Source organism: Pongo abelii, chromosome 4 (assembly GCF_028885655.2).
Source record: "Pongo abelii isolate AG06213 chromosome 4, NHGRI_mPonAbe1-v2.0_pri, whole genome shotgun sequence".
Classification (NCBI taxonomy): Eukaryota; Metazoa; Chordata; class Mammalia; order Primates; family Hominidae; genus Pongo; species Pongo abelii.
The window spans coordinates 64,506,949-64,520,692 of NC_071989.2; the positions used below are offsets into that span (position 1 = coordinate 64,506,949).

General features: G+C 35.7%; 1 protein-coding gene across 1 annotated transcript in view; it reads left to right on the forward strand.

Annotated features, from left to right (window-relative positions):
• Positions 1 to 13,744, forward strand: part of MTREX (Mtr4 exosome RNA helicase) — a 117,528-nt gene that overhangs the window by 95,013 nt on the left and 8,771 nt on the right. The window contains exons 22-25 of the mRNA XM_024247641.3: positions 3,046 to 3,209; positions 8,133 to 8,238; positions 11,775 to 11,831; positions 13,560 to 13,722. Coding sequence (XP_024103409.1) covers positions 3,046 to 3,209; positions 8,133 to 8,238; positions 11,775 to 11,831; positions 13,560 to 13,722 — 490 coding nt within the window. The remainder of the gene's footprint in view (positions 1 to 3,045; positions 3,210 to 8,132; positions 8,239 to 11,774; positions 11,832 to 13,559; positions 13,723 to 13,744) is intronic.

A 13,744-nucleotide genomic window follows, 5' to 3' on the forward strand; every position in this document is an offset into this window, starting at 1 on the left:
CCATGGCCACCAGGGTCAGCCTTATGTTTTCACAACACAAGAACAGGTAGACTTGAGCGTGATTGTATGATTGGAAAGCATCCTTGGAGGTGGTTTGAAGGCATTATCTGAGCTGCTCAAATATGCTGAAAAAGACCTTGTCTGGCTGAAGGGACTGGCTAAATAAAGTTGTTATGGAGACTCTGCAATAACATGTAAGAAAGCTCATGCATAAGCATTACATGAAAAAAGGATCTGAAATTGAAGTGGACTACAATTGCTATTTAGCAAAAATATAAAATACACCAGAAAAGACTGAAAGGAAAACTTTAAGTGGTTGTGTTACAGCAATAAGATTATAGTGGTCTTTTTTTTTCTTTTCCTGCCGCCTCCCCATCATTGTCTATAATGTGCTTATATGTATATAAGCACATTATATATACATACAAGCACATTATATGTGTGTGTGTGTGTGTATGTATGTGTGTGTGTGTGTGTGTGTGTGTATATATATATATATAATTTCTTTTTTTTTAATGGAAGAAAAATACAGCCTGGGCACAGTGGCTCACTCCTGTAATCCTAACACTTTGGGAGGCCAAGGCGGGAAGATCACTTGAAGCCCAGAAGTTTGAGACCACCCTGGGCAAGATGATGAGACCCCCATCACTGCAAAAAAATTTTAAGAATTAGCCAGGCATGGTAGCATACACCTGTCATCCCAGGTACTCAGGAGGCTGATTTAGGAAGGTCACTTAAGCCAAGGAGGTTGAGGCTACAGTGAGCCGTTGTTGCACCACTGTACTCCATCCTGGGTGACAGAGTGAGACCCTATCTCTTTAAAAAAACAAAAACAAAAGTGTACATGTACAGTCCAGACATTTTTTTTCCCAATATTTTTGTTCCACAGTTGGTTGAATCCATGGATGTGGAACCCACAGATATGTAGGGCCAACTGTATATCTGTGTTCTTTTATAAATATGTTGGAAAAGATCTTGTACAGCATTGTCCGGTATCAGCCACATTTAAATTTTTTGGTAGCCACATTTAAAAAAAGAAAGAAAAAACTAGTGGCATTAACTTTAGTAATATTTTTATTTAACCCATTATACCTAAAATATTTCACATATTTTTATATTCAAAATACAAACATTACTCAAGAAAAAGTATCTTAGAGATTGGACTCTCTTCTACCTTGTAAGCTTTATAAGCCTCACAGTTATTAGCACGATGCTTTGCTCTGCTCACATAGGCATCCTCAGTCACTTCAGTCAAAGAAACCCTAAAAAACAATGGTTTGTTCCTTTTATTCTGATAGGCCTGATAAGTCATGCTAGGTAGCATAGCATTCATTGTCTAGCTTGGAAAGCATTGCTTCCTATGACATGGCATTGTGACTACACATCTGTTCATAGAAATATAAATAATCACTAAGAGTTTGCATCTAGGGTCTGATAGCCTGGGTTTGAACCCCATCTTTTATCACTCAGCAGCTCTGTTCATAGCAATATAAATAATTGAAAAGAGCTTAGATTCTAGGGTCTGCTAGCCTGGCTTTGAACTCCATCTTTATCACTCAGTAGCTCTGTATTCTTGACCAATTTACTTAGTAATCTCTCCGTGCCTCAGTTTTCTCGTCTGTAAAATGCAGATTTAATATTAGTTCCCTACCTTTTAGGATTGCTGTAAGAATGAAATAATGTAAAGCACTAGAAATAGAGGACATAGGTAGTCTCTGAATAAATATCAGTTGCTGATCACCTTCATAATTTTTCCTCCTTAGTAGAAGTTTAATAAACAGTCTAAAAAATTCCATTATCTTTGGATTTCAGCTTATCAAAACTTTTCTGTCAGTGTTTTTCTGAACCACCACTTCAGGATGCCATTGTTTTTTGTTCTTGTACTACTGTATGCTTGTCACAGTCAGAAAATATGTAATATTTACTGATTAACTAAATTTTAAAACTTATCTACTCTAAAGGATGACATCAAGATGATACATTTTCATTTTAAGGTTTCATCTGTGTTTTAAATAAACGCCTATTCTCTCTGCTAAAACCATTTCCAGCTTAGGCAAATTCGTGATTTTACTTAAGGGCAAAGAGAAGGAATAGTTTTCAGGACATCATGGGGGAAATATAGATAGTCAAGAGAAAAGATTTCTGTACCCTCATTTTTCTTTCCCTGTTCTCTAAGCTACCCCCTGATGCCCTAAGGATTAAAAGCTAGAGCTGCTGGGATTGGTACTTCAGGAGCGTGATTAATTGTCCAGTGAATCCTGTCTTGGGAGAGCCTATCCTAAATTCACCACTGACTTTTTCTACTCTTACAGCCTACCTTGTCTAGCTTACAGTATCCAGCTCACTCTCCTCCTAGCCTTCCTCCTTACCTCTCTTCATTTAAGCAAGAGCCGTGCTCTGTTCTTTTTTTTTTTTTTTTTTTTTTTAAGACAGAATCTCGCTTTCTCGCCAGGCTGGAGTGCAGTGGCACGATCTCGGCTCAGTGCAACCTCTGCCTCCCGCGTTAAAGCAATTCTCCTGCCTCAGCCTCCTGAGTAGCTGGGACTACAGGCGCGCGCCCGCCACCATGCCCAGCTGATTTTTTTTTTTTGTATTTTTAGTACAGACGGAGTTTCACCATGTTGGCCAGGATGGTCTTGATCTCCTGACCTCGTGATCCACCCACCTCAGCCTCCCAAAGTGCTGGGATTACAGGCGTGAGCCACTGCGCCTGGCCTCTGTTCTCTGTCTCAAGCTTTTTACACTTTCTAACATCTGCCTGCCCTGCCTCAAATTTTTCAAATGGACATTTTGTATTTTCCATGTATTTAATATTTTAGGTAGTATTTAATAACTTTTCAGATACATTACTCTTGTTTGTATAATGTTCTGGGAACGTATCTAAGAAGCTCCACTTTCCCCAGTCTCCGCAGCACTGAAGCTTTAACCCAGAAGTATACTGTAAGATGTTCTTAAGAAATATTTTTTGTTTGATTTCATGAATAAATCTTCTTGTACATTGTTCACTTTATTATTGAACTTTCTTTATACTTTTATGTGCTTTAGATTGCAATAGATATTAAATCTGCAAAGCGAGAACTGAAGAAAGCAAGAACAGTCCTACAAATGGATGAACTCAAATGTCGCAAACGTGTTTTAAGAAGGTTGGGATTTGCTACTTCTTCTGATGTAATAGAGATGAAAGGACGAGTGGCTTGTGAGATAAGCAGGTAAAATCTGGTGGTTGTTCTAGAAACTTCTTTTTTTTTTTAATTTTTAATTCTAATTTTTGTTTGTTTTTTTGAGATGGAGTCTCACTCTGTTGCCCAGGCTGGAGTGCACTGGCACAATCTCAGCTCACTGCAGCTCCGCCTCGCAGTTTTAAGTGATTTTAAAAATAACCATTATCTTTAGGAAAAAAGAGCTTTCTTAAAAATACAAAGTTTATACAATACCTTCCACACCAAATAACAGTTTTGAACCATGAAATTGAGAAATTAGAAAAATCTCTTAGATTTCAGTAATTAACACAAGCGCTCCTAGCATTTGTATGTATTTCCTTTGACTTTTTTTAATGCCTTGTGGGATTTTTACATAATCTTAGCTTATATATAATTTTGTATACTTTTTAAAAATTATTAACATTTTCCAACCTTGAAACTTAGCCTAGTAATCATTATCTTGTTACATGCATAGCAAATTGTAATGAGATTTTGGGCTAATAATAGGATTTTACAACAGAACTTATTATAAGCCACAGATTAAAACTGGTTATATTATTTTCTGTTTCAGTAATCTTTTGTCACAAATGACCTCAAAACTAAATTATTTACAACATGAACAGTTACTTTATCCTCTTATTGTTTTTATGGGTCAGAAATTCAGGAAGAGCTCATTTGGATGGTTCTGGCTCTGTCCCCCAGGATTGCCGTCAGACAGGTGGTTAAGCTGAAACAGTAGGAGTCTGGAGTGGCTGGGGAATGTTAGGACCTCTCTCTCTGTTAGAGCTTCTCCATGTGGTCTCTCCATGTGGGCTGGTTTGGGCTTCTTCACAGTATGGCAGCCTCAGGATGCTTACATGGTAGCTGAAGGCTCCAGTGTGAGTCTTCTAGCTGGCTAAGGTTGCCTTTTCTGACCTAGCTTTACCTTTTGTAACCTAGCTTTGTTATCATACACCATCATTTCCACCATATTCTCTTGATTACAGGTGAGTCATAAACCCTCCTGGATTCTAGTGGGAGATAATTAGATTCCAACTCTTGATGGGGAAGTGGCTATTGTTCATTATGGCTTTCTGTGATAATTGGATTGTTCTGTATCTACACTGTTCAGTATAGTAGCCATTATTTAGCATTTGATGTGTGCTTAGATGAAGGAACTGAATTTTATAATTTATATCATTTTAATTGAAATTGAAATTTCCATGTATGCACATGGCAATCTTTATAGATCAGTGCAATTCTAGAAGAACGTGGTATAGGAGATGCTGTTGTGGCCATCTTTAGAAAATACAATTTATGATACTGTTCTAAAAAATGTGTTAGTTATTTCCCACCACAAGGAATGTCTGCTGCCTTAGGAGCCAGCTTGCCTCTGTCCTCCTTAACTGGAAAGTCATAAGCTGGTAGCTCAAGCAATATCCAGTCTGAAGATATATCTTGTTTTGTCCATATAGTGATGATCATCATTCTCAGTGAATATATAAAAGACACTTTTGAAACAGTTTTTTATGTACTCAGCATGGCCAGGATGGACAGGACTAGAGAATTACAGGCCTTGTAAATGATTTCAGACTTCCTTGGTAAAAATGTAATTATATCGTTCATCTGTCCAGATGTTATAGACCCAGATGTCTGCATAGAACCAGGAGACTGTGGTGAACAGGACAACTCTTAGCCACCAAAAAAGGGCAGTGACTACCCAGCCCTAGTTAGTTGTTATCACAGGATAATGTGCTATTGGATTTTAATTAATAACATATCCAGGATTAAATCTAAACTGCAGTACTGGTTTACTGATTCATATGCTAATGTTATTAGGATTATTTCCTTCTAATAATTACCTGTTTTACAATTAATGTAGAAATTCCTTTAGATATCTACAACTAGATTTTGTGTTGAAAGAATGGAAATTGATTTTATTCCAAGATACATTTTTCATTTATAGTAATAACAATATTATATCAAAGTTTGTTAACTTTCCCCAAAATTTGCAAAAACTGGGGCATCATCCTAGACTCCTTCTCTCACCCATTTTGCCTTTTTAAACATTGCCACTGGCTAATGTGTATCCCTCATTATTTTTGGCCTCAATTACTGCAGTTGCCCTCCTGATTATTCGTTGCCTCCCTTCTTGAGTTTTCAAAACCCAAAGCACAAATCTGGTATGTCGTTCCTCTGTCCTTCTTGAGATGGGATTTTGCTCTGTTGCCCAGGCTGGAGTGCAGTGGTGCAATCTCGGCTCACTGCAGCCTCAACTTGCCAGGCCCAAGTGATCTTCCTGCCTCAGTCTCCCAAGAACCTGGGACTGTGTGTGCCATCAAGCCTGGCTAATTTCTTTTTTAAGTTTCTGTAGAGATAGGGTCTTGCTATGTTGTCCAGGCTGGTCTTGAACTCCTGTAATTAAGCAGTCCACCCACCTTACCACCCAAATTGCTGGGATTACAGGTGTGAGCCACTTCACCCAGCACCCAGCCCCTTTGTGCCATTCTATTTGGTAAAAGTCCCTCAGTGATTCCTTACTGCTTTTAGAATAGATTCCATAATTTAGTATATTCTTACTCTCCCTCTCCAGCAGTCTATTGCCACACCCCACACATGCTTTTCCTTTTGCTTCGTATGACCTTTCACCCCCAACCCCATATCCTGCGATTCTTGCATATTTTTGCAAAGAACTTCGAAACTTGCTCTGAACTTCTTCAATTTGATTTTAGGCTCCTCCCCTTTTTTTCCTCATAACCACTTGTATAAATCAATTATTAGAGCATTCTGTTAAACCACTGTTCTGTGATTATCAGCTTACTTGTCTGCCCCCCACATTAGACTGTAGCTTCTTGAAATAGTCTTTCCTAGTTTGTATTGTTGCACTCTTTGCTTGACTTAACTCTTAGCTTAACACTAGAGACCCAAATTTAGTTTTTGACTTTTATTTATAAATATTTTAACTGTTAGTAAAGATTATAATAGTTCGTGGCTTTATTCTTTTTTAAAGACTGCAAAAAATAAAGGCAAAGTTTACTTTTTAAATCATACAGTACAGTTGTTGTATGGGTCAATTGAACCCTGATTATAGAAGTCTAGAAACATCATCTTTGTAGTGTTTCTTTTTTAGCTTGAATTGAACACAGTTGCGAATTCAGAATTTTTCATTTTCCACCCAAGAAGAAAAATAAGTGAAGATATTTTGCAGTTATTACTCAAATCAGAAGATAAACACAAAGGGAGAAAAAGCACTGTAGTCAAAGTGATAATGGTGAGATTGATTATATAAGCAAAGTCTCAGACCCTAGGTAAATTCTCAGACATAATAACTAGTGCATGAACAATATTTTTCTTTTTTTTTTTTTTTTTTTTTTTTTGAGACAAGGTCTGGCTCTGTCACCCAGGCTGGAATGCAGTGGCAAGATCATGGCTCAGTGCAGTCTTAACATCCTGGGCTTAAGTGATCCTCCCACCTGAGCCTCCTGAGTAGCTGGGACTACAGGCGTGTTCCACCACGCTCAGCTTATTTTTGTGTTGCTTTGTAGAGACAGGGTTTTGCCATGTTGCTAGGCTAGTCTTGAACTCCTGGGCTCAAGAGATCTACCTGTTTCAGCTTCCCAAATGAGCCAGGAGCCACTGTGCTCAGCTGAACAATATATTTCTAGGGATATATATATATATGAGATTATTATTCATGTAATCATTCAACAGAAGGGACCTAGTTACGTAATGTCTATGATAAGAACTTGGACCATCTCATTTTGCTAAAAGGACTTGTAATAATAGTCTTTCATCTTTTATGATTTGTGCACCAAAGTTTCCTTATATGGTCCACAAATGGTCAAACACACAGTTGTGTATATAAGGAAATTGGAAAGAAACAGATGATGAAGAAATTTTTTAAAACCTGTTGAATTTTTTAAAACCTGTTGATCATTCTAATCTTTGTAATAATAAATATATTGTCCTTGTAAGTCTGTATATGAAAATGTTTTACAATTATGGAGCAAAAAGATGACCTTCCTCTCAACAAAATCAAGTTGTCAGTTTAAAAAACTGTATTTTGATGATGCAAAAGAGGAATCAAAAGTAGTAAGCTAGAACTTAAAAGAGATGTAAATCTGGAATTGTATATTTTGAGAGTGCAAGTGCAGGAAGAAACAGACGTAGTGATGAGCTAGTACCTACCTGTTAGAGATGTACTTGAAATCTAGAATTGTATTTCCTAGGTGGATATTTTTCAGATTTGTGGATGACAATTGGTGAGCAGCAGTTTGTTGCATTCAAAGGCTCTTGCCCATCTTGGTTATATACACTTTCAGCCTTTGGAAAATATGAATTAAAATGTGAGTCTTCTGGCCAGGCGTAGTGTCTCACACCTGTAATCCCAGCATTTGGGGAGACTGAGGCGGGAGGACTACTTGAGCTCAGGAGTTCCAGACCAGCCTGGACAACATAGCAAGACCCCATCTCTACTATAATATAAAAACTTTAAAAAATTAAAACATAAAAATAAAAAATGTGGGTCTTCTTATGAGTACATTCTAATTAAGATTTCTAATAAAATTGTTTTTCATTATCTTTATTCTACAGATTATTTGTAAAATAACTGAAAAATAATTAAAAGAGTCCTTTGGCCCTAGAAAATAAATGACAGTGATGATTTTTCCTAGCATACTAAAGGTTAAGAAATTGCCCTTATTTCATGAATGTGTGCATTTTGATATTTGGCATCTTTATGTGAAATCCCTATTTTACATTGATTATATAATATATTGGTAATTATTAAAGATCTGCTATGTCCTTAAATAAATCATTGTCATTCCTCATTGATTACTCCTGAAGGTCAAATAATATATTTTATTAAAAACTACACATTAAGGGCATATGTGTGTGCATGTGTGTCTTTATATTCTGACATTTTAAATTTATTCTTTTGTTTTGCCATTGTAGTGCTGATGAGCTCCTTCTAACTGAGATGATGTTTAATGGCCTTTTCAATGACCTTTCTGCAGAACAGGCAACAGCATTATTAAGCTGCTTTGTGTTTCAAGAGAATGTAAGTTAATTGATTCAGCACATCTTATTTATTAATTCACACATCATGTAGTTAATAGTGTTATGGCTATATTATCAAATATTACTAATATTTACATATTATAGGGTAATGTTAATTGGAAATCACAGCAACTTTAACACAAATGTACTAAGAAAATTAAATGATTAAATACGTATTATTAGAAAGGAGAATAAAATAAGATTTGTCAACAATCACCATTAATTAGATTTTAAGTTTTAAATTTGTTCTGTAACCCAATTCATTGAACATTTGGCCAAGTCCTAGACAGTCCTAGAAATAAGAAGATGAGTGAGAATAAAACTAGGAAAGTCTGATAAAAATGAAAGGCGGAAGTGAGGTTGAATTAACTCTCCTCCCCGGTGTTGAAGAATAATGACGAAGCAGTCCATCCTGCTAGGAACTGAAACATAAGTTTTCATGGGCACGGTTTAAGGTAGTGAATATAAGATCCTTGTTGGTTTGGCAGCAGTTTTTTTCATATGAGTAATTAGTTCACTTTCAACAGTTCTTAAGAAATCAAAAAATGAAGTGCTGGATGGAACACATAAGAACACTAATTATCCTTGTACTGCATTCCAAAAACCAGTATGATTCATTTTTAAAAGTAAGATATATTGTTTTACATTTCAAATTTAAGACTTTATTTATTGTAGATGAAGTGGATAGAATGAGAATAAGACAAGGACATCTGCCTTCTAAAAATAATATTCAAAAATTTTGTAGGACCTTTTACTATACATACTTAGTTTAACTTTTAAGTAAATTGTGTAGAACAAATTGTTGAGTTTTTTTTTTTTAAGTTCCACAGCTCTTAAATCTTGGGGCAAGATGTCAGTATATGCAGTTAAGATGTATTCAGTGAAACCACACTTAATTGGTCTGTTTACCTGTTAACTGTTTCCCTATTTATTAATCAGATCAAATATATTACTTCTTGAAGTAGATGGGTACTTTTCTCAGGTCCCTGATTACTGATTAGAGTCACAGCTGTTAGTGGCAATGATAACAAATAGGACAATAATCCAAAAACAGTTTATGCTTTCCTGAGATTGCCTACCATGCACCTATGAAATATGCATACAAAAGGAGTGCATTACTTTACAAAATATTGTGTTTGTTTTTCCTTAGGCTCAAAATTTTATTATATCAATTTCCAAGATAAAGATAATTAAGAACATTTGTCAAACTTACTTGGAATAGGAAGGTTCAGAGATTTAGGATTTTAGAGATAAGTGGTCTTCTACCCATGTCAAATTTGGTCTTACTTTTCATTACTTGCATGCTTTTGTTGTTTTATATTTTGGCACTATTACAATAGTTCCTTTTTCTGAGAAGCCAATTATATTCCCTCTTCAAAGGAGTTGGTTAAGCCAAACCACAGCTCTTAAATCTTGGGGCAAGATGTCAATATATACAGTTAAGATTTATTCAGTGAAACCACACTTTTTTATATACAGTGTCATCAATTCTTGTGGTGGCGCCTTTTAACATTGAGATGGAAGATTGTACTAATTGTCATGTGGATTTTTCTTGATGCTTTTAACAGAATGTTTTCTGCCAAGAAGAACGTTGTCTTCTAGTAAATATAGTAAAATACTTGTTATAAGTAGGATGAAATTTGCTTGATATAATAACTTCTATTTTAAAATGTATTTATAAAACTATCTCTACATTTTAAAAATAATATTTAAAAGGTTACATAAATCTTTATAATATAAAGATCAAGTGCATACAAAAATTTATTAAGCACCCAGTGTGGGCAGTGTACAGATCTAAGCACCAGAGATGCAGCAGAAATGTTTGCTTTCCTGATACTTACATGCTAGTGGATGAAGATAAAGAAATACAATACACATACATTCTGTCAAATAGGGGTGGTTTTTGGAGAAAAGTGAGAAGAATCAAAGATCACTGGGGAGATGATGTTACTATTTTAAATAAAATGATTAGAAAAGACCTCACTAATGAAGTGAAACTTATATTGAGGCCTACAGGAGAGATGAGGGAACAAACTGTACATACCTGGTGGGAGAACATTGTTAAAATCACAATTAACCTCCTCATATCAGGATTGGTGCCTTCTACCTATAGTGAATAGCAGAGAGGAATGTGATGAGTAACTGTTGACCACGAATAGACACAATATCAAACACATTTCGCAGTCTTGGGTTCTTTATTAAACTGAGATGTTAAGGTCATTCTGGCTATTTTGCTTTTTTGCCATTCATCAATAATTTTTGGTTTTAGCAGCAGTAATATGGAATCTGGTTCTTGATTTATTATACATATATGCATGTTGCAAATCAAAATCAAGTCCTTTATAAGTACTGGTGCTTAAAATAAAGGCAGATATGTCGCAACTAACCTACAATTGCTTTAAAAAAAAAAAAAATTAGTGATCAGGCACAGTGGCTCACGCCTGTAATCCCAGCACTTTGGGAGGCTGAGGCGGGCAGATCATGAGGTCAGGAGTCGACACCAGCCTGACCAACATGGTGAAACCCCGTCTTTACTAAAAATACAAGAATTAGCTGGGCGTGGTGGCACTCCTGTAATCCCAGCTACTCAGGAGGCTGAGGCAGGGGAATCGCTTGAACCCGGGAGGTGGAGGTTGCAGTGAGCCGAGATTGCAGCATTGCACTCCAGCCTGGGCAACAGAGCGAGACTCTGTCTCAAAAAAAAAAAAAATAGCCATAATTACTTTAAACCATGTCTCATACATACATACATACCATTCTTATAGTAATTTTATTTTTGTACAGTAACTACCTTTGTCAAAAATTTCTTCACAAATAATGTCTGTTATTCTCATCATAAGCCTACTCATTTTGAGGATCTGGTTTTATTTTTCTTTGACAGGGCAGAAAACCAGTACACAGAATTTAAGCAGCTTGTCCAACTTAATTTGGCTAGTTAGTGTAGACCTGAAACTCCATTATCTAATTCAGAAATTGACAGAATTTTCAACTGTAGGAAAGCAATACTAAGAACACTGAAACTCAGATTAAACTTTTAGCTGTCTTATACTTTGTTAGAGCATCTGGGTAAAATAAAAATTAGGGACACTATTTTTAACGTACTTTATCCTGAGTTTTCAGTTTCTAACTTTTCAGTTTCTACAGATTGAAAGTTGCCTAGAAACTAAAACTGTTTCAAAGTTAAACTATGATAAAACCCTTTAGTTGATGTAACTAAGCTACTATGTATGTTTACAATATTTACCCTCCCTCAGTTCCATATATAATCACAAAAAGGAGCTAGTTAGCACACTTTGCAAATTTAGCAGTGTATTTTCCTCTGAAATGTAATAACAGAATATTATAATTTAGGATGAGAGGAATAGTGATTTTGCCTGTGTAAACTGAATTGATTAGAAACTCTAAATGCTGATGACTAAAGTCTTATAATTTGATATGTGACTATCTTACAAGCTTTAATTTGTTAAAACAGGTAGTGTGAAAAACCAATCACTTTAAACATGAGTTTTTATATCTTGTTTTCCTTTTCTTTTATAGTCTAGTGAGATGCCCAAATTAACAGAACAATTAGCAGGACCACTTCGTCAAATGCAGGTAAGGTGTTTTTTTTTTTGAACTACATATTTTATGAATAGTAGATTGTAAAATAAACATTTTTGATAATCTAATCATAGTTTATCATTTCACAGAGATAACCTATAAGGATTAAATGTTACTTGATGTCAGTCGTGTAATTTAATGTTACTCTGATAACATCTCTTGTGATTTTTACTTTAATAATTAAACAGTATTTCTTCCCATTATTGTAATGAACTGTATAGCATTGTTGTGAACGGAGATTAGAAACTTCATAATGTAAATAGGCTGTATTGACAGCTCAGTGCATGTGTCATTTTCTTCCTCAGTACTGATAATGGTATCTTGAAGGACTAGGATTTAGTTTATTTTTAATTTTTTGCACATTTTTTCATTCTGATTTATAACAAAGTTTGGTTGTTTTATTGTTGTTTTGTTTTTGAGACAGGGTCTCGCTCTCTTACCGAGGCTCTCTTACCAAGGCCTGGAGTGCAGTGGCATGATCTGGGCTCACTGCAACCTGCACCTACCATGTTCAAGCGATTCTCCTGCCTCAGCCTCCTGAGTAGCTGGGATTACAAGTGCCCGCCACCACACTCAGCTAATTTTTGTATTTTTAGTAGAGACGAGGTTTCACCATGTTGGCTAGGCTGGTCTCGAACTCCTGAGCTCATGTGATCCTCCCACCTCAGCCTCCCAACGTGCTGGGATTACAGATGTGAGCCACTGTGCCCAGCCTGTAACAAAGTTTTAAAATCTGTTTATCATAAGAAATTGTCTCTGGGTCCTCAAAGCCACAGTAGTTTATAGTAATAAATTTCTCTCTTACTATTTTCATAGGATAAGCTGATTTTTTCTGCCTGTTCAACATTAGACAAGGAAAGATGAACTAAGGAATTACAAGAGAGGAACAAAAAAATATGTCATAAAAAGGCCCCTTCAGAACAACAGACACTGGTGCCTACTTGAGGGAGGAGAGTGGGAGGAAGGAGAGGTTGAGGAAGAAAAAAGAAAAAAAAAACCTGTGGCATATTATGCTTAGTACTCAGCTGACTAATAATCTATATACCAAACCCCTGAGTCACAAGTTTGCCTAGATAAGAAACCTGTACATGAACCCCTGAGCCTAAAATAAAAGTTAAAATATTTTTAAAATAATAATTCAAAAAATTCTGATTAAAATTAAAAGGCCAGTTCAATGGAACATGTAACATGCCTTAAAATCACTAAGAAATTTAAATTTCTAGAACCAGCGAAGTCTTCATAGGCCTAGGAGTTTTTGGCCTTTTAGATTGCCAAGTAAAGAAGAATGAAGTTTCTCAACTTAGAGGAAAACAATATGAAGATATATACATTTTTAAGCATTGTTGTGGAAAAATGTATTTTGCTCTAGGATTTGTAGTTCTCTAAATCTGTTTTGTAATGAAATAGAGATTAGTTAAATGCTGCTCTTGAATAATTTTAATGAAGAGTTCTGTTTCTTTGTTGAAAAGGTATCACTGGCTGAAAAGCATGCTCTTGATACATTTTTCTTAGTTAACTACCTCAACATAATGGGAAAGATTGGCCGTTTAATCGCTTGGCAATGGAACAGGCACTGTGCCTACTTAGGAGCAGAATGTCCATATTGCAGACATAATACCTAGGAAGAAAAAGGGACCTCCTGGAATACTGGCTTGGAAACCTAAAGAATAAAGTGATATGGGAGATCATAAGTAAGGAATTTTAACTCTTTTATCTTTAAAGGAATGTGCTAAAAGAATTGCAAAAGTTTCAGCAGAAGCCAAATTGGAAATTGATGAGGAAACTTATCTAAGCTCATTTAAACCTCACTTAATGGATGTAGTATATACCTGGGCAACTGGAGCTACATTTGCCCATATCTGCAAAATGACAGATGTCTTTGAAGGTATGGTTAAATTTTACATATG